The sequence below is a fragment of the Zeus faber genome, assembly GCF_960531495.2.
Source record: "Zeus faber genome assembly, chromosome: 11".
Classification (NCBI taxonomy): domain Eukaryota; kingdom Metazoa; phylum Chordata; class Actinopteri; order Zeiformes; family Zeidae; genus Zeus; species Zeus faber.
This window is the reverse complement of record NC_137205.1, coordinates 18,633,799-18,659,641: the sequence shown is the minus strand read 5'-3', so window position 1 is coordinate 18,659,641 and position 25,843 is coordinate 18,633,799. Positions and strand designations below refer to the sequence as shown.

Here is a 25,843-nt window from a genome sequence, read left to right as displayed (position 1 = left end):
TACTATTTTTCTGTTATCTGATACAGTAAATATATAATTCCAAACAGAATCAAGGACTTTTTGTTGAATATTGTACTGACAACTCCATGATATGTAAATTGTTCCCACTTATTGAGAATAATTAGCAAAAAGAGGGATTTTATGTCTTGTTTGTTGTAAATTGATATGTCTGTCTGTCAGTCAGTCTGTCTGTCTGTTGTGCGAAAAGTATACGTAGACCTTTTAAGCTAGGTTAACGTACCACGCACCGTGAAGTAAACTCGAGTGTGCACGGAGCATTTGAGGGGCAGGGGCGAAAGTTTATCATCCCAGAGAAGCTGGGACCCTGCAGGACTCACCAGTGTGATCGGTTCAGATGCTGCCGCCACACGATCAAGTCCAGATTTTGCCATCAGATGCCTGGAGGACACAACATCACTCATTAAGACTCCGTGGCTCAAGAGATCCGCCGTCGTAGGAGGACTGCAATGCCGAGTCATTTTTTTTGGAAGGCGGCACCTCAAGGGTGCGTTTAAAAGCTCGCGGAGACCAGGGTGAGGCGTTAAGTGGACTCGGTGGCGCAACGGTTCTGGCGCTGCCTTCCCACACTGCTGTCCCAGGTGCGCGATTACAACACCATAACTCTCGGCATCGGACCCTCAAGTCCTTGAATGCAGGAACGCCCTTGTGGAGAGAGTTACCTCTTTGAGCCACTGAGTCTCACAAAGCTTTGTTGTCTCCTCCACTTGTTTAAAATCGGGGAACAGGACTTGAATTTGTGACCCCAACGCTGAAAGGCAGCGTCTGAACCACCGTGCCACAAGGTCGACTTCACGCCGCAATCCAAAATGCAATTCCAATGGGGCAAACTAAACATGCCAAATCCTCAGACAACAACAGCGACAACATTCTTGAAATCGGAGCAAAATTAGTTTTGATATCATGACATCCCAAAATGGTGTAAGCCTCTAATACCCATAAACCATGGTAAGACTTGTCCATGAACTGTTTTTTTGGTGAACATTTTCGGCATTCTCAACTCTGTCGACACTGGCTCCACATCACATCTGTTTTTTTGTTTTTTTGTTTTTTTTTTGACAATATCTCTCTGTACCATAGCACCGGCGTCATTCTCCTTCACACCCGATGTGCTTCATGGCGTCATCTCACCGTGCATCTCGGGAGATAACAGTTCAACTCTGGATAATCTTACGGCCCTTTGAACCTTCCTGTCTTGCAGCGGGGGGGTGGGGGGGGTGGGGGGGGGTTATCACATTCTCAAATCTGTCCTCCTGCTCTTTCACCGCAATTTACTCTGGTTTCTCAATCTCCGACTCGGGCTTCCTTGGAGATTGACGTGCAGGAATGTAACACCTGTTGTTGCTCGAGGACCTTCTCCTTTTACTCCTTTTTACGCCTGCTCTTCAGCCTGACTCTCATGAAAATCCAAACCAATGCCCGTAGCCTTCCCAATTTCTCCGTGAGTTTACCCCTGTGCTTCTAATGGTAGTTACTCTCCTCTCAAGCGCTGCCGTGGCTTGAGAGGAGAATTAAATCAGTTCCCTTTGGGGAATGAGGCTGAGCTTTGAGACCTCTGAGAAGACATGGTGCTCGGTAACCCTCGCCTTTTCCTAACCCAAAATAAGCCAGGCCCATTCCAAGGATCTACCGACTGACAGCGCAACTATCCATTGAGCTGTGTTTCCACAGCACATCGTTTGGTCCGTGCACCCCAAGCTGCCACTCCTATGCCCCAGAAGTTCACTTTTAAGTGATACTCGAGTTCAAGTGGAAGCGAAATGCCACGCCGCGCACTGGCTTCACCCTGGGCTTTTCATTCGCCTCGGTTTCAAGTGTTAAATTGGAACGCTCTCGCTCGGTTTGGCTCACGCACAATCAAGGGTTCGTGCACGGCGGTTATGGTTTGAGGGGGCGGTTTTGGGCAGGCCAGGATCTAGGCAATAAAGCATGGTCAAATTAGGGTTTAATTGTCACATGTGGCCCAGACATAGGGGGAAAAAAACACAAAAACTATAAACTATTATTGAATCAATGTAAGTTATTTATTTTCATTTTTCAAATCATCGACGAGGTGTTGAAATGTGCATGGCGTGGCGAGGTCTATAGGTAAGTATTATATTGGAATAAAGATTGGATTGGATTATGGATTGATACCATTTTTTTCCGGACTGAGAATTTTAATTTTTTTTTTTACAATAAAAAGAATAAATAGAGACACAAATACAGAAAATGTACATTACAATAATAGTAAGATGACTGATTCTGAACCCTTTGCATCTATTATGTTCAATCTTTTTTTTTTTTAGTCATTCATTCATTCATTCATTTATTAGAAGTCAAATTTAGCACTGGGACGCCACTGTGTTCCAAAAATAAACACGATATGAGAACTCAGTGCAACGACGTTACGTACATTACGATGGTATCGGGTTTGGGGAAGGGAGCATTTATCTGATACTCCGGTGTGTATCTTTACATCCTCAGTTGTCTAATTTTCCATGAAAGTAAAGCCACAAAAGCCTTTAGTTGTCATCGTAACTAATGATCACTTACTCTATCCCTGTCCTGTATCCGTGTATATCGCTATAGAATCAAGGTTATGAGTGATTAATAAATTCACAGGACAACATTGACGCTGCTGGTTGTGGGTTGTGGCCACGCCGATTGGTCAGTCGACCGCCCGAGGAGCACAGAACGTATGGAGGCTGCTTTAAAAATAACGGAGGGCTGCGTTTTTTTCAAATATGTTGCCCTATTGTTTAATCTCCCACGTATGTTAATGCCTCGCATAAACACGATAGCGCAGCCCACGACACGTTGTCACATGCCTTTTGTCGGGGAGGTTAGAGAGGGAGAAGACTACCAGCCACAGGTGGTGGCCTTGGGTGGCGTTGGTATGTCGAGCCCTTCCCACAGGTCAGTCTGCTGGTGGGGGTGTGGACGGGTGAGGGTGTGGGTGGGGGTGCGGGTGTAGGGGGGGTGTTCCAGTAGCATTGTGGAGTGAGAAACAACGGCCATGAGATGTATCTGTGGCTTTCTGGGCGGGGGGCAGATTAGAATCCGTCGCTGGGAAGGGGTATGTGCGCGGCTTACAAAGGTTACCAAGGTGCCGTCGAGCAAATCGGGCTACTTATATTTAGCCTCGTGAACAGGGCGCCGCGGATTATGTCTTGGGGGGGGGGGGGGGGGGGGGTTCTCGGATTTCGTCTTGGGTCGCTTTCGGTGGCGCGGGGGAGGTATCTCGGGCCACATGGGGAAGCTGCCCGTCAGGTGAGCAGCGATTGTGAACGTCTCTCCGGGACCATCTCAGAGACGAGCCCTCCCTGCGGTTTCTCTTGAGCCGATTCCTTCCCGCGTTCGCCCCTCGAAAAAGCAGCGTTTAACGTTCCCTCTGCCCTTTTTAAAATTGGCAACTTTACTCGTCTTCCAGATGGTGAAACGAGAAGTTGGAGAGAATGCAACAGGCTTGAACCGATAGAGCTTGAGGGGAGGATCGGCCACAGCGCGGACACCTTCTGGACACCTCGGAGGGCGTTTGAAATCTTTGGCAGCCCGCTGAGGTTCCGGCTCGAAAAGGAGTCATGGATACGCTCTTGCTGGAAGCAAAGAATGCAGGCGGGAATGAAAACGAGAAAAAGCCTGCATCCAGGCCGAGGCCCAAACCTCCCAAAAAGCCGAAAAGGATTGTGTACTTTGAGGTGGAGATCCTGGATTTGAAGACCAAGGAGAAGCTCCTACTGCTGGACAAGGTGAGAGTCCTGGTGGTTTCATATTGTACAGATGGACGTACACTGCATATTAACTGCATATTACATAATAATGTGGGAGAGGGAGTTAACCCTCATCACATCTATTAAATTATGTGCTATGCTTCCAAAGATTTTAACGGAAACAAGAACTATGAGAAAAGTGGGTGTGGCAAACCTGTGTCTTGCTGATTTTTAAGCAGAATTACAGTAACCCTTGCTTTTTTTTTTCTTCACTTAAGTCAGCAACTTAGGGGTTAAAAAGAGGAAGTCTACTACATCAAGGGTTATTATCGAGGCTTAAAGTGCTCTGTGGATGATCATAATGGAAAAAACCTTTTGTGGGTTTTCTTTAAGTTAAAATTAGAATTCACGTTTTGTGCAAGTACATCCCCTATACCAAGGCCACGGCTATAAATACTGAAATACTCTTGTCTTGAATTTAAACCGCAATAAATAAAGTATTCAGGTCACCGCTGTAAAATATGATATTTGATACAATATTTTTTCCTCTTGGCTTTGAGACCTTCCTCCTCAAAATAAGAAAAATAAATAAATAAATAAATAAACGCCAGTGATTACTCTGCAATGAGGAGTTTATGTTAACACAAGAAAGAGAGATTCATCACTTTGAGCGGACGACAAGTTTCACATCATCTACACCGTCAATCATGTACTTTTACGTACGCCAAGGTCAAGCGCGGCTATTATCAGTTCATTTTCGCGCTGACGTAAGGCTGCAGCGAGGAGGGGCGATTCACACCCACGGGGCGGCTGAACGTCCTGGGCATGAGTTGATGGGCAGCGGGTCACATACGTCCGATCGCTGGAGCTTTGCACAAACGTGTCTAAATATATTGTTTTTTACCCGAAGCCTCGTGAAGTTCAGTGAAATCTAAATGGATAAGGGGCAGAGGGGAGACTAAAACCACCAAACCCAAAGTCACCAAACCCAAAGTCACCAAACACAAAGTCACCAAACCCAAAGTCACGAAGTGAGGCTTGTTCCATGTGGATGCTTCTCTGTGCACAGGTGGAGCCCACGGCCACCGTGCTAGACATCAAGGCCTTGTTTCACAAATCCTGTGAGTACCTTTGACAAGAATGAACCAATAAAGAAAAAAGTAATAATTTCACCGGGACAATTACCGAATAATAATCTCTACGGCAACGTTTCTCTTTTCCTGGCAGATCCAAAGTTCTACCCGGCCAGACAATCTCTGCGCCTGGATCCAAGTGAGTCTGCGTGAATAATCGTTTCATAATGTACTCGATTAAGATGATGAATGTATGCCTGCGTTCTCTCTCTCTCTCTCTCTCTCTCTCTCTCTCTCTCTCTCTCTCTCTCTCTCTCTCTCTCTCTCTCCCGCTCTCTCTCTCTCCTGATGGTTTCGGCGTTGCTGTGTTTCCTCTAAGCGAAATGTCTGAGGGACGAGGACGTGCTCCAGAACCTCCCGGTGGGAACCACGGCCAGCTTCTACTTCAGCGACCTCGGGTCCCAGGTCACATGGGGAACCGTGAGTCCACCTGGAAACGCACGCACACACACACACACACACACACACACACACACACACATAAAGGTTGAGTCAGATAAAATCAAGGCCTTCTTTTAGAATTCTGAGAATAAAACTTTATTCAAGACATTCACGAGAGATTCAAGTCCGAATTCTGAAAATATATGTCCGAAAAAAAGCCTGAATTCTGCGAATAAATTCTGAATTCTCACTCTCGTCTCTTTTTGTTCTCTCACTATCTCACATCAGCTCATAATGTCAGAATTCAGACTTTTCAGAATTCTTAATCAGAATTTTAACCTCACTGCTCAGATTAAGCCCAGAACTCCAACACAAAAATCGAAACGACGACAAAATAAATAATTATTTTAGTGTTGATCCTTACACCCACGTAATCCTTAACTATGTTAAGATACTGTAGTCGAATAACCCATTGTATTCAACGATAGCCTGGGCTGTTTAGAGTTTTCCTTTCACAAACTGATTAAATAATCTTGATCACATCAGATACAACCAAACTCTGCATGCCATTTGCCATCACATACACACACACACACACACACACACACACACACACACACACACACACACACACACACACACACACACACACACACACACACACACAACATTTTGATTATTTGCATTTCAAACAGACCAGCCTTGCTCCTTCACCCACTCAATCAATTACAGTGCCGCCTATAAATACATCCACTCACGGTGACAGATTGAGGTGCCGGGCCGCGGTTCGTTTTTCTATCACCTCCCTCAACCCTCCCAGTCCTCTGTCCCGGGACACATAATCTCACGGCCCCATTTATCCCACAGGTGTTTATCCCTCCGACCTCTTACTCACCTTTCACTGATCGTGCCTTTTTACACCGTCCAGCCTCCGGAATTATGCATCCGCACCGGTACTAATAAAACCCCTCAATCCCCCTCCGAGCCCCGGCTGGGATTTAGACCGATATACCAGGTACGGCTCCCGGTGCCACAGCAGATAAGAGTAGCCTGCATCCATGACATCACTTACTCACTGTCAGCTGTCCTGCCCAAATGATGTGATCTACCCAGTCATATCATATCGTCGGTGGAATGCTGTCACTGCATGCCTTCACATTTACTACCTCACACTTGCCGCATAGAGTTACTGTAAAACCCAAAAGGGGAGTAGCAGTATTTAAAGGACATGTACCTTTGTTAATAAATTCCTTTCTTTATTTTTCTGCTCCCGTTCAGGTGTTCTTGACGGAGTGCGTCGGCCCTCTGGTCATCTACCTGATGTTCTACATCCACCTGCCGTTTATCTACGCTCCGAAATACGACTTCACCAGCAGCAAACACTGGGTTGTACAGTAAGTGTCATCTTACGTGTGAGGGCAACTCACGCTTTTTCGGGGGGAGGATGGGGGGCAGATACGTACACTAAAATTGACCTGATGAAAGTACGCCACTGAGGGGAGGGGCGGTTGTATTAAAATGACAAATGCATGATTTAAAATGTTGTTGGGACTAGCATGAAATCAAAGCAGGATACTGATTTTGCATTTTCTCCTTTGAATGGCCTGTTCAATTCAAGGTTGGGCGAAATAAGGGATACAGGGTTGCAGAGGGATTATGTGCAGCCAGCCAGTCATTATCGCCAAAATAAGTGCCGGCAGTGTAATCAGGCCGGTATCACTGGTATCACCCCGAGGGAAGTTATTTGCGATAATGAGCCGTTGGCTGAACATTATCCTGCTGACTATGTGGCTACTGACTAAATAAAACGATACATTGAGATGGAATATTGATTTTCTAGTGATTTCATAACTAGTATGCCTAGTATGCAAGCTTCCCCTAAGAAAAACTCTCCGTAAGGCAGCTAACACTGCAACAATTTCGAGCTGTTCACTTTACAAAAACAATACTACAGACGACGAACATATGTACTTATTAATGTGAAATTGGACATATCCGCGTTCATCTCTTCAAGTCTTTCATTGTAGTTTCAACGTAGCGTGTCGGCGGAGCGATGCGACGGACATGAAACCAGGGGGAGAAATAGTTGCCCGTGGCAGCGGTCATTAGAAACAGACAGCGGTCATTATTCAGAAAACCTGGCCGCTACCGACCAATCAGAGCTGAGTATTCCATCGAGCTGCGCGATAATTATTCCTAAGAGTCCGCTGGTCCTTGTCGTCAAGCGTATCGATGCTTCACACAGACGCCTTTCCAACAATCGTCGGGCACGTTGCAAAGTTGACCCTCGCTCCGTGCCAAGTGCAACGCCAATCCAGCTCAACGTGTCCCCGCCGGGGCGGTATTACAATATCGCCTCTTCTTCCGCAGCCTGGCCTGCATGTGCCACTCCTTCCACTACATCAAACGGATTTTGGAGACGCTGTTCATCCATCGCATTTCTCACGGGACCATGCCGCTGCGAAACATCTTCAAGGTGAAGACGCTGTGTTGTGATGAGTGCTACATGTACACCATTTTGTGCATTCGTGCAACGTCAAACACCGTGTCAAACACGAGCCGACGTCTCATTCTATCATAATTTGACCGAATATAGCGCCTTGTTGTTTTTCTCTTCTAGAACTGTGGCTATTACTGGTGCTTTGCAGCCTGGATGGCTTATTACATCAACCACCCTCTCTACACGCCACCCTGTGAGTGATGAGCTCCGTGCATTCCTTCATTAAGTTCACTTTCAACATTCTCATAATTTATGCCATTGCACACGCCTGCAGATTATGGAGAGCAGCAAGTGAAATCGGCACTTTACATCTTCTTGGTGAGTGGGAAAACGGAGGAGGTTCTGTGTTGATACTGATACGTGAACCTGATACCTGTCCCTCTGCTGTCAGTAATTTTCCGGGTGTCTGTATCACTGCAGTTCTGTCAACTTGGTAATTTCTCAATTCACGTTGCCCTTCGTAACCTTAAACCACCAGGTGAGACAGCCCCACTCCCCACACATGCACACAGACATACCCATTCATTTGTGCTACCATTGCGACCCGGTCTCACTCTCACACTCTCACAAAAATGAATCTATTGTACCTGTCTTGGAGCGCGATTGTCCGCTTATTTTTTCGTGCTGCAAATAATGAAATGTAGATTTACTCCAAGTTTTACTCCAGGGGGGGGGTATACCATGAATACACTACACTAAACTATAGTGTAAACTAAAACTAACCTTGGATACTATTTTCGCTTTTTCGCTATTGAATGATCTATTAAATTCAAGGTTGGACGATACCCATCAGCCAGTGTGGTAAACAATTCCAACAGTAAAGACTCGTTTGGACTTGACCAATGAGGACGCATTCAGAATGCGTACATCATGAATATTGATATCTTTCCAAGAAAATAAATCCACTAGTCCTCTGGACCGTCTGTTCTCCTTTTTCCTACAGGTACAGTGTATTTAGTCTGGAATATTTGACTCATTAAAACACAATGTTGCCACGTTATTCTCCTGCCATGATTATAAAAAATAATGTTGGGAAAGGAGTTATTGTCTTATTTTTTACAACTACAACCACACGGTGGCACCCGCTTAAATATGGCTATTATTTGAGCTTATATTATTCTACTTCATCCAAACTTGACAGTTGATATTCAGATCAGAACCTTGAACCCCGACCAGAGATCACTATATCTCAGTTATTAAAAGATAAGGTCAACTGCTTTGGACAGCTCTGGACATGTACTTTTAGAGGAGTGTCAAAAGGGGTCGACCTTTAAAATGGCTTAACATATAATTCAGGGCTTTGCAAATGACATGTGTAAATTCTGACAACACAGGTATATTACCTGACTAAATTAACACCGAGCAACACATGGATGTTCTTTTTTCACCCATAACTTTGTTTTATTTGTAGGTTTATAATAATATAACTTCTTTACCCATGAGGCAGTTGCATCATGATGCATTACAAAATGGGGCAGCAGCATTATTACAGCGTTAGGGTTTGAAACATTTATTAAATAGTTGCTTAAATATGAGCAATGGATATAATAATTTATTTTTGCTCCTGTAGAAGCCACAAATCTGTATGTATCAACCGTGTTGGAAGACAAGCATGTTTTATTCGCGATGTCATGGAGAAGTACTACACTTCCCATAATCCTAAGTGTAACAGCGACGTCTCTGATTGGTGGAGCTCGCTGAAATGGAAATGTTTGCCGCACTGGCTGATGGGTACACAGGCATGCAAATGCTGATATTTATATCCAGTTAAATTGAAACTATGAATGTAGTTCATACTGAGGGTGTGAATTAATTAGACCATTCAATGGAGAAAAAAGCAAAACCGATATCCCGCTTTTATTTCGTGCTCAGAAGGAAATTTAAACCCATACATTTAAAATTATAAAATGCATGGGTGCATGTCACATGGTGGTGTACTGTACTTTCGGCAGGTTTGTTTTAGTTTTAGTCTATGTTTGTACGTGTACGTACACCCCCCCCCAAAAAATAAATCTCCACATTCAAATGAATTGTTTAAATTTCATTATGTGCCGCATGAAAAAAATCTGACGATTGTGCTCCAGGAGAGGATTCAATAGATTTGTTTTCGTGTCTATGAGCACCCAAAAGTGTGAGACCGGGTAGACCAGAGGTACCATAGATACCACTTGTCCATACTATGATTTCCAAAGTCGTTACATGAAAATGATACGTTTTCGAATGTAATTTCCATTATCATCTACAACCTCAGGTTCAAAAGTAAAGAAAGTTCCATATCCAACAAAGAATCCCTTCACCTGGATTTTTGTTTTGGTCTCTTGCCCGAACTACACATATGAGGTGAGCACAAACTTTGCATTGCTAAATAAAAGTACTGTGTAATGCTCAATCAAGATATATGCTATTCTGACAAAACGAATCCGAAATGCTACTGCTACAGCTTCAAAGATGTGTGCGGGGATCACAGGGGACAGACATGCGCTTGTCTTTCCACTACAGTGTAATGTCTGCTTTCAACTTTGGTCGTCGTTGGAATTTTTGTGGAACATTTTTGTCCCCAAATAAATAATAAACACCATTGCATGGGAGATAAAATATTGATGTCATGAAGTTAGCTCATCATTCAGAAATACAGTACATATTTTTTTAATGCAGTTTCAGATGAAGTACTGCTGCCATCTACTGGTTGTGTGTGTTTTTCCCCACAGCTGGGCTCCTGGGTGGGCTTCACAGTAATGACCCAGTGTGTCCCCGTCGCATGCTTCACCATCGTTGGCTTCGTCCGGATGACTATATTGGCCAGAGGGAAACACCGCGGCTACCTGAAGGATTTCCGTGAATACCCCACGTTGCGCACCTCCATAATCCCATTAATCCTGTAGGTTTTGGAGAACCCGGCCACGAACGCCAGGGTCTCCGCCGTCACCCTTGGACGCCGCGTGGGGGTAGCGTGTCGCAGGCGGAGGGGAGTCGTGGGGGCCCTGCGTGACGTGCACTGGTGTGTCACTTTGTGAGGAGTCGCAGTGGCATGGACAGAGTGATCTCATAGAAACCTTCCTTCCTATATTGTACCAGAGTCTTAATTTATTAAAATGTGCCAAAAACCGTCTTCCATTTTGAGCAGCACTCACAGTGTAAGAGCAAGCTGAACTTTCACTTCGCTTCCTAGGTGACTTGTAATAAATGGTCCTTGTGTGGAAGGTCAGTGGATTTAGGGATTACGGTTTGCATAGATAATGATGGTCCATTTAATTTTTTGGGGGTAAGAAACCATCTCTCTCTCTCTCTACTATATTTGTGTTTACGAACGAACAAACACACACACAGAGACTCAGACACACACTCATGGAGTCTACCTTCATTCATATTCATATACACACACTAGGTTTAGTGTTTTGCTAAAGGGGAGAAAAGCTTTTTCTTGAGGTAAAAAAAAAAACTAAAAAAAAAAAAAACATAAAAAGGTTCACATCGCAGTGTAACAAGGCCAGCTGTAGTACGACTAGGAATAAGAAACAGGAGACTGCAAAAAAAAAAAAAAGAATGGCAAATTTTATTTGTGACCCTGGGTGAGGTGTCAAGATAACAAAAAGTACATTACAAACATACAGAACAATATATGGAATGTTACAATTCGAATGGATGTCACCACGAGACAAATGCAAAACAATAAAAACAAACGCAAACACACAACGAACATGGAACGAACTATGAAGAGATGAAAACAGAATATTGCATTTGATCCGAGATCTCTAGTTTGTAAAAAAAGGCATTCAACTCCCGCGCTAAGTTTTTAAAACAGTAAATTGTGGTAGGCATTTACATTTTACCAAGCTGGGAACTAGTTTTTGCTTGTGTAAGCAGGTATAACATTTGACTGCATATGTTCCGGTCACATCCGTCTGCCAACCGCGGCTCAAATCGGCTGTGTTCAAATGGAACAGATTAATTAAAAAAAAAAAAAAAGAAAAATTGCCGGAGAAAATGGAGCACAGATAACCTAACGTATTGCCTTTTTCAGCCACCGGAAATCGCAGGCTTTGTTGACTCGACGATACCGGTCCTTCTCCGCTGAAATTCAAATTGAACTCATCGTACAAAAACAGATGGAGAAGGCGGACCGCATATGCTTTTCATTCAGTTGTTTGACTCATAACCATTGTTTCTGAATAAATATCGAAAAGGTGCCAGTACCGTGTCGGGTAATAAGGAGCAATTCAACCTTTCGGGCCAAAGCTGTCCGTCTTTTTCCTTTTTTGTTCGGTTCGGGCCGGGTCCAACGGCAGAACGGGCTCGTTTCTCTGCGGGGGCGTCGGCCCACGGGTGTTCCGCTCGGCACGAATACGGGTCCCCCCCTTTCGGTTGCCCGTCAACCTCCTCCGCGCCCACGTTCCCTTTTCACAAAGGTTCAGAGGTCATCTGATTATCAATGCGTCGCTACTGTATGCCAAACGGCGTGAAATGAAAAACCACTCTTCGAAAAGTCCACAATGAGAGGTAGGATGGCGTTCTTTAAGGAATCGGTCGTTCTTCGCCGCCGAGGCGCCCCGTCCTTTTTTTTTTTTTTTTTTTTCCCCCCCTCTGCGTCGCCCTCCCCCTGGTTTAGTGGAGATGGAGGGGGCGGGGTTCAGCAGCATGCAGCAGCGTCTGACACTTCTACCGCTCGGTCCTCAGAGGTCCTCGTCCTCCAGGAAGTGGGTCCTCTGGAGGACCTTCACGTGGCGCTCGTAGATTTTGAGGGCGGGGCCGAGTCGGATGGAGAGGCCGGTCAACACGTCCGTGCGCTGCATCAGCAGGAGAGACTTGCCGTCGATTTCCTGCCGGGAAAGAAGGAGGATGTTAAGTTAGATTGTTGACCGTGGATGAATTTACCGTGCATAAAAAAAACAAAACAAACACTAAACCTTGAGCGCCTCACGTTGCAGCAGCTGGAGCAGGGGGAGGCGACATCCTGCGTCCTGATCAGTTACTACGCCAGCGGACTTCCCAACAATCCCAACCTCCCTGTCTCGAAAGCGTGTTTATCAGTGGATTCTGCTGGTCTCGCCATCGGTTTTGGATGCAAACGTTCATGTGTATAACAATATGCCACAGGACGATCCTCCCCTTAAGCTGGAGAGTGAACACGCCGGGGCCAAACCCCAATGGTCAGATCCCCAGAGCTGTGGCCGCCGCAGAAAGAGGCGCATTTCAAATTGACACGGGCGTTTTAAAAGTAGCAGCAACTATAGTGGAATACGACGTCACGTCGCGTACGTTGCTTATTTTGGCCGAATAATTTTTCCCAGTGGCTCGTTTAGAATGATGTCCACTTCTTTTTGCGTCACATCCAGAGGAGACTCGTGTTTTTGACACTAACGTGTGTGAAATCGACTTTAGCCCAAACAAGAGGGTGGGGACAGCGTCCGCAGTGCCAGACCCACGCTCCCCTCGACAGACTGTCGACTGACCCGAGGCACCGCTGTGCTTGAAATGAACATGTCATTCAAACACGCTGATATTAGTCATGTAACTCGCTGATAAAGTCTTAATAAACAATGTTTTCAAGCAATACTTTTGTCTGATAAAAGGGAAAAAAAGACGTGTTGGAACCGCTGTGTTAGTTATGCAAAAAGTGGACACTCAAAATAACTTTCAACCCACCTATTATTTTATGATTTATGATGATACACAACAGTAACACTGAATTGTCTTGTTATGGAGGTCAAGTTTTATTGCCACCTCTCATTAAAATCTGCTGATTTATGACCGAAAGCTAAACTAAGTTATTTTCATTTGAACGTTTTTTTACTTATTACAACAGCGCCATATTTTTGTTTGAAATAGTAGGTTGTTTTTGCATTCATGAGACATTCGTAAAGCGCATTCTCCTTCGGTCGGTTCGGCTTTTCCTTGTCGAACAATCGTCTGCAGCTTCGGCGCCGACCCCTCTTTCTGCGATTCATACTCTGACTGAGACCATCATCAAACAGAAAAGACAAGCCAGTTCACTTTGGTCGGCTCTCCTGGCTAATAAGAAGATAAGTCGCTCCTCCATCTTTGACCTGGGAGTCCTACATATCTCAGTTTGGATCTCGTCCTCAGATGCACCAATGGAACGGAGCATAGGATGTTGTTCCCAAGGGCAAAAAAAATGGTTTTCCACTCAACAATACTTCTCATGCTTCGTCCAGCGCTGCACAATAAAGAATCACGCTGCGACATTGAAGACAAGCCAAAACCTTAACAGCAGGATTGGTGGAATGTCCTTAATATAAAAACCCGAACAGGCAAACGTGCGGTGATTGCACCGTTTTCTGACTCAGTGGCCATCGCCACTTTCCCCATTAAAGACGGAAGAAGGCGCCCCGTCTCCTCCAGAATAATAACGCAGTCTCTGAATAAATCCAGTTATTTTCTTTTATCTTGGCGGTTTAGTGTTATTTCGGCTCACTGACCTGCGTTCTGAAAGCCACCGCCTGCTCTGGGAAGCCGGCAGCAGAGAAGTAACTGGCCACGTCGGCCACACTCCACTGCAGAAGGTTCTGGCCCGTCTTCTCCTTTTTCACCGAGCTGGAGAGAGAGGAAAAATAAAAAAAAATAAAAAAAAGGGGAGTCAGAAACCTTCCAATAAATAAATAAATACACAAAAAAAACAAAAAAAACAAAAAAACTCTTTCCACAAATCAAAAAAAGAACTTCCTTTGTTGTTGCTTTATGAGACGGGCCACTGAGTAGAATGAGAGGTTTCTGTTGATGAAAGTGGAAGGGAGGCGACCCAAACAATATCAGAAAAAATAAATTCTATCTGGAGCCGTTTGGGCCTCCCAAACAAATAAAGATGAAAAGCAAAACAAAAGGAAAAAATAAATAAATGAATAAATACAAGAGGAAATAGAGCGCGGAAGGTATGCCAAAGTGCAAAATGTGATGGTGTGTGCGTGTGTGTGTGTGTGTGTAGGTGGGTGTTGCCGTATGGGATCAATTGGATTGATTTGGATAGAGATCTAGAAGAGGAGGAACCTGCTCCTCGGCTCAAGCTGCAGGATACTCACATTTCGTGGTCTTCAACACCGTTCACAACTGCCTCCTCGGTCGTCATTAAGGAATCCGTATCTATATTATTTTTGTCATGAGCACCTGTTGCAAATGTGAAAAAAAAAATTTTTTTTTTTTTTAGAGGCGGACTAGATCTCAAAGGAGACCTATCGTGCAAACTCACTTTTCCGATGCTAGTGCACACATTGTGGTCTCTGGTGGGCCCACTAACACACAAACTGTGAAATAAGACAACTCAGTCAGTGTTTTGTGAGCGTTGTGATTCAGAAGACCAGTCCTGAAACGAGCCGATTTGTGTCTCAGTACTACGTAGCATTGAGACATATTACTATTAGAACCTCCCTCCATCTGAGTAACTCAACAAACACATCATTTAAAAGGAAGAGGAATTAATACCAACTGTGAAGAAACTGCAGACGACGGACATGTAAGTATTTTAAAAATAACTATGAAAAAAACAAGTATGTGGTAGATAGACTGTAGGCTTACGATCCGCTGTGCGTTTCTCCAAACAAAATCAATAAAAAAAGTGTGTTTTTATTGTAGATGTATTGATAAATTTGTTTTATTTTATGTTCCGATGCTTACATGACACACACAAAAAAAATCACCGTGTCTGAGAGACCCGGTGCGACACACCGCCGTCCATGTCTCCCACAAGCCTGGAGCACGGCAAGGAAAGTCAGAACAAACTTTTGAATGAGGCCTTGTAGATGTAATATGAGTGAAGATTCATCAACTGATCGCTTATTTCCCACCTCAAATTTGGTCAGAGACAGATTTTGGTGGATTGATGAGGTGAAATCAGTGTAAGTTACGGAGAAAATACAACGAAACCCGGAAGCCACGCTCAAAAGCCATTGGCTCGCAGAACTCGGGGCCTCGGGAGGGGGGCTCCCAAAAAAAACAAAAAAAAAAACGCCCGTTTTGGAAGAGGATGGTCGTATAAGAGGCATGTTAGAGTGGCTAGAATGCATAATGCGAGTGGTATTTTCAGCAAAGAAATTCGAAAACATGTTTTAGGGACCTCCAAGACCATATGTTCATTTGTGTAAAAAGGAGATTAATAACCCTTCAATATTCTTATCATTCAATTGTTCATTCTGAATACTCTCAATGTCACATCAGCAATCGACCCAATGCTAATGGAAATGGCAAATAGATTAAAGAACAGTTCAATCCACTCATCACTCAGCTTGGTACCAAGGGATGATTGATGTGAATGCATGAATGAATGAAATTGGAACCTTAAAATCGGAACCTTAAAAAGTTGAGTTGACTTGGAACATTAAAAACAATGTAATACACAATGTGGTATTCCACAAGAGTATGTTGCTAAAAAATCTCACAATTTATACTTTATCGAGCTGGCACTTTATAAGAAACAGCCATCCAATGTATCATGCACGTGCTCCTCTACTATGCTGTCTCCGTTAATGGTGGCGGGGTCCGGTAAACAAAATAATTTAATATTTGGAATTTGAGTTTTAAATGGACTTCCTGGGACTCGCGGCGCAATCCACCAGACAGGGACGATCTCACGGAGTGACACCAACCTACGGATTAAAATCCGATCGCAGCCAGCTCTCTATATATAGTGAGGGCTACCATTCACGCTCTGGATTAATGTTCTATCCTGGAAAACAATCAAGGGAAACGTGCCACACGGTCGGATACTCAAGCTGGCGAGCAAACTAACACCATCGCACCCGTTGTAGATCTGTCTGACAGGGAAAGGGTGGAAGTCTGTGTCAAAAGTGACGTACTTCTCCCAAACACGAACATCGCCATCGTGGGCTCTTTGGAACCATTGTTACGGCCACACCACAAGGCGGCCATATTCAATTATGGTTTGGATCGTCTTTGAAACACGGACATCTATGCGTTTCAACACTACTCTTGTTTGTTTTGTTTGCCGGAGAAGGGAAGTTTTCTTTTCGCAGTGTTAAAAGTGACAGTGTTGTTCACGACACGGAAGTGATGGCAAGATTTATTATTTTTAATCAACCTGCCCTAGCGTCGGGCTAGGATGGTTCTTGACACCCCCATCTTTTTTTTTTTTTTTTTAATTGTGTTTAGTGCTCCAAGTCGGGAACAATCATATACACTGAGGAATTAGGGAGTCTTTGCTCAGATTAATACTGAACTCTATATAATTAGGTTGAAGGAGATGCTGAGTACAGACATTAAACCCGTGATCATACCACTGCTGTTTGGGTTTGATTTTTCATAACTATAATGCATTTAACCTCTTACATTTAACCACGGTCAAAACCACGACTCCTCGACCATGACAAAAACATGGGTCTCTGTCCACTTCCGAGCATATTCAGAAACAGTTCACTTGGAGTGAGAATGCAACACTGAATCACAATTAGAGTCTTTCCTCCTTTTTATTTCACCCGGTAACAGTAAAATGCTGCTTGGATTTCATTGCTTCTGTCAATGGTGTTTCACTGAATTCAGTCTTTAACCACGATACACTACAAGACCCGATGGCTCCCCACAACATCAAGATGAGAATGGTCCATTTATCTGTAAATGTCAAGAGGACTTTAAATAACCCCAACCAACGTCAACAGATTTATTGCTCGAAACCATTGTTGAAAATTACAGGGGATCCAATAAAAATCTGTTTAGTATCTAATTCACGTTCAAGACACTATATATATATATATATACTGCGTAACAAGACCACAGAGCCAGTGGATAAAAAAAAAAGAGAGAGAGATAAGAGGAATAACTCACAGTTGTCAGAGGGCAAGGGCAGAGTCTGCGCTCCCCCATCACTGCTCTCATCCTGTTCGAGAGAAAGGGAGAGAGAGCGAGAGAATAAAGGACAAGATACATGGATACATCAGATAGGAAGGAGGCAAAGAGGAGTAATGAGGAGGGACACAGACAGACAGGTGAGCCTGTCGATCACGGCGGCAATATGGACCAATTACCGGTCTCGTCCCAAAGTCTGGGACCAGCTGGTCCGTGGAGATAGGGCTGTCCTCCATCCGTCCTCCGTTTTCCGTTTTCACAGTGCTCTTTGGAACAGGCGGACTGGTGGTTGAAGACGGCTCTGCAGGCTTTAGTGCTCCTGCCAATATGGAGGGAAGCAAGTGTATCACATCCCAGCGCACGGCAAAACACCCGCGCGTTTATCTACCTTTATCAAATGCATTTTGTATGTTTGCTTTGGTTTATTATTTCTACTTGATTGCCTCCTGTTAATGTAAAGCAGTTGAGTTGCACGTTGTGTATGAAAGGTGCTGTACAAATAAAGGCTATCATTAATATTCAACCGTAATCGTATGTATTAAACTGCATAATGCCTTTGAGGAGCTATACCAATTCGATATACTCTATGTTCTTGTGATTCCACTGGTGTAGCACACGGGCAAAGGAGGGAGAACGTCCTCTTATTCTTGACTTCAAAAAACACTTCTCCAGCGGTCTGGATGTCTGGAGCGTCCAAATACCTTTGTCTTTCTGCGCTGCCGGGTGATGGGGCTCCGCTGGGCAGACGGAAGCATCGTAGGCCCAGTCGCTGTGAGCGAGCGCTCTGGGGCTGGAGGGGGGCAAGGATCTGGCCCGCTCATTGGCCTTCCAGGCGGAGGCACAGATCAGGCCACGGACGGGGCTGGCCCCGGACGCGGACCCGGGGCCGGGGCGGGAGCCCAGGGGAGAGCACGGGGCGGAGAAGGCGTGGGTGGAAGCAAATTGCACGGCGGCATCTTCAAATGTATTGTTGGGTGGAGAAGGACCATCCTGCCCGTCCCGACTCTCCTCCGCCCCTTCCTCATCGGCATTGCTGTCCGTGTCCATGACCATGGAGCCATCGCCCTGCGGTGAATGAGCACAGGGTTTCCTAACTGTCGAGACTCGATGGCAAGCCATTTAACATGTACACTATGGGATATGGTCAACACGTCAGAACAAAGCGGTGTCCTAAGACAGTGTTCTTCAACCTCTGCGCCACGGCACACTAGTAGCTCCGCAGGAGTGCCGTCAAAATTGTTCAGATTTTTAAAATGTGACTTATTTAATTTGTAATCAAACATTTTGAGTAACGGAAATGAACTCTTGTGTGGCAGTCAAAATGTTGTGCTAATTCGGTGAAACAAGCTGAGGTTTTGCAGTTAAAGTGAGCGCTAATACAGTAACAATAAGCACAGTTATACACGTCTGTGACGTTTTCAGTGGGGTCCAGCCCCCCCCCCCCCCCCACGGCGCCTTGGGATCGTTTCATTGCAAGAAAAGGTTGTGAAACAGCGCCTGGAGGTGTTCGAGGCAACATATGGGTGACGGGGATCTGGGGAGTGTGTGTGTGTGTGTGTGTGTGTGTGTAGGGTTGCAGGTTGGCGAGATGCGACATGTCCAGTAATTCTGTGGGAGACGGTCCTGGCGCAAATATTAAGTTCATTATTATGTCTGTCCACACCGCAGCACAAATTCCACTGCGTCTCGCAACACATGTCCCGGCCGACAGGCCGACGGGAGAACGTCTCTCTTTTCAGCTCATAAGCGCTGATTAAAAAAAAAGAAATAATAATAAATAAATGAATAAAATAAAGGAATAAAGATCATTCTAGCCCAAATCCTGTCAAGACTACGGGGGTTGCAGGGGAATGCGGTCACGGACGCGGGGCCGCGTCCGTGTCAACGTAAAACGCGCTCGTACCGATGTCGCAATCTGACCGCTACGGCGGTAAATAAGAACCGCACCGGCACGTCCACCCCGTCAGGAATACGCGACGAGCATCCAGTTAAAACGAAACACAATTTAAAAACACGTCACAACATGCCCTCCCCCCCAAAAAACAGCTTCGCGTCAAGCACGCTGTTTTAGTTGTTGTTTTTTGCCCCCCCCCCCCCGTGTCTGGGGAGCGAAACAAACGAGCGACGACGACGCGTTGGACCGCGCGTCCGAGACACAACAGCGCCCGCCGCGCTCGGCGACCGAAGGTTCGGCTGGTTTCTCGGATCCGGTCCCCGACGAGTCACTCGGCGCAAGGAGCCGAGTCGGTCCCTCGACTCGCGGTTGTCGTGACTCGGTCCGTGTTAACGCGCGGGTCAGCGAGGGAGAGTCAGGCGCGTCGGTTCGGCTCCGACTCGCGAGGGGAATTCTCGCGCGAATCACTTCATTCCGTCACAATTATTCATTTTGATGGAATGCGAAAGTGTAAACAAATCACGTCCGATATGAATTATACCGACTCGCCCCCCCACCCCCCAACCCCCGACATGAACGTGATCTCCAGGGATTATTATTAGTTTGCGAGCGGAAGAACCAGACCTCGCCGCAACTCTTTCGCCGGGGAGGCTCCGGACTCCCGAGTCGCTCCGAACGCTCCGTTCCCGGCGAACGGAGCGTTCGCCAATCGCGCGTCGCGAAACTCGCGTCTCGCCGCCGGCCCGCGCGGCCCCAACTTTCACGTCGACCGCGCGTCTCCGTTCGCAGCCGCGTCGATTTGTCCCGAGGCGTCGGGAGGCCACGGCCGTCGGCGCTGACACGGCGAGTCCCCTCCCCTCCCCTCCCCTCCCCTCCGGCCTCTGGTTAGTTCATTCTGACAGGAGCGGACGGGGTAGAGGCCGCGCTTGGGCGTCTTTTAAAAAAATAAAAAATAAATAAATAAATAAATAAATAAATAAATAAACCAACAAAAAAAAACAAAAACCCAAAAACTCGCGTTTCCTTCGAAGTGCGAAGTGCGCGCGGAGTTGAGGGAGCCGCGCGAAAAACACCCCAGCCCCCCCCCCCCTCCCTCCCTCCCTCCTCCACCTCCTCCTCCTCCACCTCCTCCTCCTCCACCTCCTCCACCCCTCTCTCTCTCTCTCCGGGTCTCACGGAGCGCGCACTACGACGCAGCGCTTCTTCTTCTTCTTCTTCTTCTTCTTCTTCTTCTTCTTGTCAGCGCTCGAAAGCAACGCAACCCGCGGTGACTTAGCAGCGGGTGGGCGCGGGGTCGGGTTCCCCCCGCGACGGCGCGAAGAGGCGCCGCTAACGCGCTCGGATAAACGCGACAATAACCCCCCCCCCCCCCCCCCCCCCCCCGCCCCGCAAAAAAACAAACCAAAAAAAAAAAAAAAAAAAAACACGCACACAAACAGCGCCTTCTCCGCAGGCTGCCCGAGCCCGTAGCGTTCCATACTTTCCCCCCTCCCTCCCCCTCCCTCACCCCAGACCCGCGACGCGACGCGGCGCTGGAGTTCGTGCCTGAAAAGAAAAAGAGGAGAGAAAAAAAAGAAAAAGCAAGAAAGCAGCGCTTCGGCCCGGGTTGTTGCGTGGACGGGACCGGGACAACTTTTTTTTTTTTTTTTTTTTTTTTTTTTTTTAATTTTCTTTCTTCTTTCTTTCGAATAAATCACGAATAGTTTGTTGGGATTCCTCCGCCGCTATTCGGGAAATAAAAATACACCCGACGCTTCCATTGTTGCTGTGTGTGTGTGTGTGTGTGTGTGTTTTTTCTTCTTCTCCTTCTCTCCCCCACCTCCGGTAGCGCTCGTGCGAGGAGAAACAGCCGCTCCCCGTCTGCGGCAGTTTTTTTTTTTTTTTTTTTTTTTTTTTTTTTTTTGGGTGCACTTGCATTCACTCACTCGCGTCACCGCAAACCCCGTGGTGGAGAAGAACCCGTCCCCCGTCCCCCGTCCCCCTCCCCCGCCTCCGTAGTGCACGGTTTAACTTGTAAGCCCCCTTTTCTTGTTTTTTTTTTTTTTGTTGTTGTTGTTGGGGTTTTTTGTGTGTGTGTGTGTGTGTGTGTGTGTGTGTGTGTGTGTGTGTGTGTTCTCCCCCGCCCGCCTCCCCTCCCCTCCCCTCCCCCCCTCCGCGTTACCTCCAGGTCCTCCGCCTCATCCTGGTCCGTGGGTCCTAGCGCGCTGTCCCCGTTGCTCAGGTCCGAGTGGCTGGCTTCCTCCGCCGCGTTCCGCCTCGCCGCCGCCGCCGCCTCCGACGCCGACGCCGGCGCCGACGCCGCCGACGCCGCCGCCGACGCCGCCGTCGTCGTGTCATCTTTTCTCCGACTTCTCCGCTGCACCTTGGCGGCGTTCCGGTACGAGATGGAGCCTTTGTAGTTCACTTTGAGGACACTTTGCTCCTGGATCAGCTTCTCCAGTTCCGCGCAGGTTCGCTCCGGCTCGGACCCGTGTCGTCTCCGGACCATTCGGCAGATCCTCTCCAGGTCCGGTCGGGCTTTCCTCGACCGCAGCGAGTCGATGGTGTCCAGGATCCATTCTCGGTACTTGGACATTTTATTTTTTTATTTTTATTTTCTCTCCCCGACAGAGGCTGCGGCGGCTTTATTCTCTCCCCTCCCGCTCCCTCGGTTCCTTGGTGCGTCAACCTTGCACAGTGTTTCCCGTGAACCGCGGTCCGAGCCCCAGCGGAGGAGCGGAAACCTCGCTGCGCCTGCGTTGCGTGTGCGCTTAAGGTGGACCGGCCGAGATGCGGAAAAAGTTTCGCCGCAAGAGGGATTTAAGGTGGACGTGGCGGCGGCGCACGGCGGGCGTGCAAACCCGCCGCCGCCTTCGACGCAAACCCCCCCCCCCCCCCAAGTGGAGACGACGCATTGGCGATACCGTCGCCGCCCGATCACCTACTCTTACCAAGAACACATGATGCGCTACCGATTGGGATCCGTGTCAATATCACTGAAGTTTATTTATAACAAGCTGTTGTGATTATTGATTTCTTGCCGTGAGTAATCCACACAGCGTTCCGCTGTTTGCCGACTGTAAACACCAGCGAAAAAGTAAATACTGTAATATACAACAATAGTATATTGCCAAACAGGGGTCCTCTAAAGAATGTATTGGATCCGGATCCATGACTCATTTTTTATTTATTTATATTATTAAAAGATGTGGTATTTGTAATACATTGTTTTTCCATTTTTTTTATTCTATACATATATATATATATATTTTTTTTGTTTGTTTTTCCACACATGCATGCTCAACCTCATTAATGACGGTGTTTTTTATTATTGGGAGATTTATACGTTTTGTCAGCAAGGTTGAAGCTAAAATGAAACCACACTACAGTTAATTAAAGGTTGACAAAGTGTAGGTAAGTGTCTGTGGGTGATGAGTCCTCAGCCAGGGGTTATTCTGCCAAAGGGGCCTTGCCATAAAAATTACAAAAAAAAAAGAAAATCTAGTCAAGGCAGCGATGCCTCCCGTTTTAAAGGTTAAACTGATGGTTGACATCAGTGCATTTATGCTTGGTGGGTGGTTTTTATGGTTAAATAATGACCCAGAGATTTTAGTCTTAACAAGTAACTTTATTGGAATGATACATTTTGCAAAATATTACTTTATGTATTTTTTTATTTATTTTTTTAAACATACTCATTGTCTTCTAAGGGTATCTGTCAAGTTCTCCAGAGGGTAAGATAGTTAAGACTGTCAAAAGGCAGAAATATACAGTATTGTTTCCCCAAAAAGGTACAATAGACTACACAATCACTGTACCCATGTTAGAAGGAAAGAGATTCACGTTCTTTTTGAAAATACAATTAGAAAATATGAACGCAAAATAACGTTCCAAATGTAAAAAGAGTAATGTTTGTATGATGAGCGTATAAACTGAATGCAAACAGAAGGCAAACAGAGGGAAGAAAATAAGCCCAAAGCAGTTTAAAGTGTTAGGCTGATAGAATAAGGGTATTTGGGGGAAAAAGAAACGTCAAAATGTTGGCAAACAAAAAATATATATGTATATATTAATACTATGGCCTTAGTGTCCTTAATCGATCAAGGGGCTTTGCCGTGTACACACCCAACACTATTCAGCTTTTTGCCATAACATGGACATTAGACCAAGTATATTACATGTGCTATTTTCAAAGCATTATATCATGAATTACGAGCAAAATAATAAATGCATTAGCATAAATCTCCGAGTAGAGATTTGATTAGATCGGTGTGTGCTTCAATATTTGCTAAAGTGTAGAGATGGCTGCCGGCAATCCGCTCCACTGTCCATTGTGATGCTCCGAAGAATACACAGCAATGAGGATAGCAATGTGTAATTGGGCTCCGGAACAAGCGGGGTTCCTAAAACATATCCCCGGTCCAGGGGAACTGTTGCCATCTCATTTTGTCACATGCAAACGGAAAAAATCAAAATAATAAAAAGCTCCTCAGAGAAACATGAATACTTAGATACAAACATCTTCCACTTCCATACGGCATGGAAACAATTCCATCAAACAACTCAAGACATTCAAAAGCCTTCTGCATTTTTATCTTAATTACATTGAGTGCCAAAACAATGGCTTGTTTAAATAATTTAAACTGGATAAACATTGTCAAAATAAGCAATAGTGAGTGACCTTAGGAGAGATTGATGCACAGCAAACAACTCACAGAAAAGCATTTATTAGGATGGACAACCTCGAACACCTAGGCTCATCTAAGTTGGGGGCAAAAATGAACAGCCTTCATTAAAACCAAGACAATGTTTTCAGTCAACAAACCAGCCATTGGATTTGGTCTGCGATTGTCTTGCATTTATAGAACGAAATGTGGCGATGACTAAGCTCGGGGAAAGGTTGAGAATACCCTCCATGGTTCAATTTGCTCAGCCAAAAGCTGAAAGAAACTCATTGCAATCTCATAAGCCTCAGAAGTTTGGTGGGAGGTGTTAATATAAGGGTATATACAAGAAGAGAGGGGGGGGGGGGGGGGGAGAAAAGAAAACAAAAACAAAAAAAAAAAAAGAAACAGAGTAGACCAAGTGAAGTGACAATTATCAGCTCACTCCCCACAAGTGAACAATTAACAGGTTAAATCGTTCCATCTTCAAAATAGCACAGCTGAGTCAATTTCAACAGTCACCGTGATATTCACAACCTCATGTACCTCAACACATATAAAGCTTAATGCTCTGTTACCTCTTTAAAAGTTATATTGTACAAAAATAACATGCACAATTTGTTAAAACATTGCTACTTTTTTGCGTATTCAAATCCACCACCATCATAGATACATACAATTTTTTTTAACGTCCTTACTCAGCAAATTTGGGGAGAATTCACACCTGTTGATTTATGAAATCCTACGTTCGGTTTCACAGCTATGACAACAATATTGAGAGAGAGATGGAATTTAAGTTGAATCAAATTAACATCACACTCATAAATATAAGTGCAAAATTAGTAGCATTAACATAATTCAGGAGTGTGCGACAAGGATGTCTCTTGCTGCCAAATCATGGCTTTGACCCCACCTCAGAGAACTTAAAAAAAAAAAAAGCACACGAGCACAGAGACTCACGTAAAAATGACAAACTGATCACCAAGAGGGCTTTAAAAATGCGCTAATAAATTCAGCTAAGAGAAAGACAGACTTTAATTTGCAGAGCTCGCTGTTCCTCCTCACAGGCAACAAAAAACAAACAAACAAAAAAAAAACAAAAAAAGCCCAAAACAAAAAAAAACAAAAACAAAAACAAAAAAAAAAATCGTAAGACCTAGATGAAGGAAACTGACGGATGGTTTTCGCTCTGATCGGAGGTCACCGCTGCCTCCACCTCGAGCAGTAAGACTGGTCCGGCCGACAATCACGGCACGTCGACTGAAGGCAGGTACAGGGCGTCAACTTTTATCCACCGTCGCTATTTTATGTGGTTTTATTTTTTTAAGAACTTGTGGGGAGGGTTCGGCACGGACGCCTCGACGTGCCAGGGCCGAGCTCGTGTCGCTACGCCTAAGAAAAATATTCCCCAAACGCGCTGAAGAGCGAGGACGACGCCCACGACTTGTGCCCCCCCCCCCCCCCCCCCCCCGGACGCAAACACAAGAGGGATCAAATAAAAACAAAAACGGAAACAGGTTGAGAAACAATCAGAAAAGGCAACACTGCTGGTTCTGTTGGATCTATCTTTGCTTCGCCCGTCGTTCAATTGGTTTTTATTTTTTTTGGGGGGGGGGGGGGGGGGGGGGTACATTGTTGTCATCATTATAAAGAAGCAAATAAGCAGTCCACCCTCATTCCTGCAGTTTCCGTTTCCCCAGACCCCCCCCCCCCCCCCCCCCCGCACCGCCCCCACTCCCCCGCCCCCACCCCCGTCTTTGTGTTCCAAATCCTCC

At 45.6% G+C, this 25,843-nt stretch overlaps 2 protein-coding genes across 3 annotated transcripts; one reads left to right on the top strand and one right to left on the bottom strand.

Annotated features, from left to right (window-relative positions):
- Nucleotides 1–3,204: 3,204 nt before the first annotated feature.
- tecra (trans-2,3-enoyl-CoA reductase a) lies at nucleotides 3,205–10,833 on the top strand. Of its 2 annotated transcripts, XM_080009355.1 has the most exons (12): nucleotides 3,205–3,270; nucleotides 3,431–3,749; nucleotides 4,780–4,831; nucleotides 4,938–4,982; nucleotides 5,163–5,263; nucleotides 6,503–6,618; nucleotides 7,595–7,700; nucleotides 7,845–7,917; nucleotides 7,999–8,042; nucleotides 8,145–8,202; nucleotides 9,976–10,064; nucleotides 10,433–10,833. In XM_080009355.1, exons 2-12 carry the CDS (start codon nucleotides 3,582–3,584, stop codon nucleotides 10,604–10,606), a joined length of 1,026 nt encoding a protein of 341 aa, XP_079865481.1. In that variant the 5' UTR covers nucleotides 3,205–3,270; nucleotides 3,431–3,581; the 3' UTR covers nucleotides 10,607–10,833. The 2 variants fall into 2 exon arrangements, with proteins under 2 accessions (XP_079865481.1, XP_079865482.1); XM_080009356.1 differs by lacking the exon at nucleotides 3,205–3,270 and having other exon boundaries at nucleotides 3,282–3,749.
- A 421-nt stretch (nucleotides 10,834–11,254) lies between these two features.
- Nucleotides 11,255–22,145, bottom strand: samd1a (sterile alpha motif domain containing 1a). Its single transcript, XM_080009354.1, has 7 exons — nucleotides 21,587–22,145; nucleotides 18,233–18,596; nucleotides 17,711–17,850; nucleotides 17,511–17,562; nucleotides 14,759–14,843; nucleotides 14,162–14,276; nucleotides 11,255–12,541 (listed from the first exon to the last, which is right to left on the bottom strand). The coding sequence occupies exons 1-7, from the start codon at nucleotides 21,998–22,000 to the stop codon at nucleotides 12,395–12,397; spliced, it is 1,317 nt and encodes a 438-aa protein (XP_079865480.1). The 5' UTR covers nucleotides 22,001–22,145; the 3' UTR covers nucleotides 11,255–12,394.
- Nucleotides 22,146–25,843: the final 3,698 nt, after the last annotated feature.